The sequence below is a fragment of the Lactuca serriola genome, chromosome 3 (assembly GCF_051521515.1).
Source record: "Lactuca serriola cultivar US96UC23 chromosome 3, Lser_US96UC23_V15, whole genome shotgun sequence".
NCBI lineage: Eukaryota > Viridiplantae > Streptophyta > Magnoliopsida > Asterales > Asteraceae > Lactuca > Lactuca serriola.
In genome coordinates, this window is record NC_136410.1 from 13596911 (window position 1) to 13598301 (window position 1391).

The 1391-nt window shown below is 32.1% G+C and overlaps 1 protein-coding gene across 1 annotated transcript; it reads right to left on the reverse strand.

Moving 5' to 3' along the window:
• Positions 1 to 384: 384 nt before the first annotated feature.
• Positions 385 to 1171, reverse strand: LOC145091516 (disease resistance response protein 206-like). Its single transcript, XM_079029257.1, has one exon. It carries the CDS (start codon positions 1078 to 1080, stop codon positions 520 to 522), a length of 561 nt encoding a protein of 186 aa, XP_078885383.1. The 5' UTR covers positions 1081 to 1171; the 3' UTR covers positions 385 to 519.
• Positions 1172 to 1391: the final 220 nt, after the last annotated feature.

The window sequence follows — 1391 nt, forward strand, 5'->3', positions numbered from 1 at the left end:
AATTAATTTTTGTATATGAATATGGATATCTATGGAAAGAGGATGAAAAATCATGAATAATGATGTATTCGGTTTTATTTTGATAAAAAACATGGTATACAAAAATTAAAAAATAGGAAATGTGTTTTGTTATAATCCGGTAAATGTGTTTCCATCGTAAATGTTTACAATCCTTCGTTTTGACGTTGATTAATTTAAATTCTAACGTTTTAGATTGATTCCATAATCATTGATTAATAATGGCTCTCTCTCTCTCTCTCTCTCTCTCTCTCTCTATATATATATATATATATATATATATATATATATATATATATATATATATATATATATATATATATATATATATATATATATATATATATATAACAATCGTATTCAAGCTTTAACATTCAAGAAAACTCTCACATTCACAATAAAAGGACACTTATGTCAACCAAAATACAAAAGGAAATGACTTTAAATCCAAATCAGATGCACACGATGTGAGAAGAGCTTTGCAATTATATGATACTATGCTTACCAACATTCGTAGAACTTTATATCAACACGAAGCCTAAAATAAACTTCACCTTCAAAAGCATCGGTCATAATAGTCGCTACCCCCCTATGCATAAAGAAGTCACCAGTCCCACCAACCACTGATATATCCCGAGTCTTAATCATAATCGGATCAGCCCCAATAAACTGAATGCTTCCCTGATAATCCGTAGTATTAAGCACAAACGAAAATGCTAGCCATGCAGTGAAGGTGTTCTTGGTGTCATAAATGTATTGACCTTGAGCTCTACCAATAGAAGGGGAATGAAAGTTGTTGTCTAAAGTAATGGGGTCATCAAAAACCACGATATTTCCAAAATGAAAATCACTAGCCAAGATTGTCCGGTTGGCCCATTCAGGTGCACCCACAATAGCTGATGTTGCATTGGCTGCATTTTGCCCATTGTACACAACATCATGGAAGAACAAGACTAGGTTCTTGCATGGTTTGTAATTTTTCTTGTTTTTATATTTGTGGGATGAAGAAACCGTAAGAAACATGAACAAAAGAAGTATAATCGGGGTTCTTTTTGGACCCATTTTGTTTCAAAAGGGAAGAGTATGTAGGAATGGGTTCAGATGATGATCAGTTATAGTGTTAGATGATGAGCAAAGTTGTGAACTTTCTTCAAGACCCTCTTTCTCTATATATAAGACATCAAAAAGATTCTGTCCTTTCGTTCAAACTTGGAGTGCACATTGAGAAAAAAAAAATACATAAATGAATATAACTAAAGAAGCTAAACAGTATACGTTTCCAGTGGTTGGACTTATTGAAATGGAAAATCAATTTGTTAAGTTGCATGTTACTTCTAATAATTTTGATGGCAAAACAATAATAGGAGATGTCC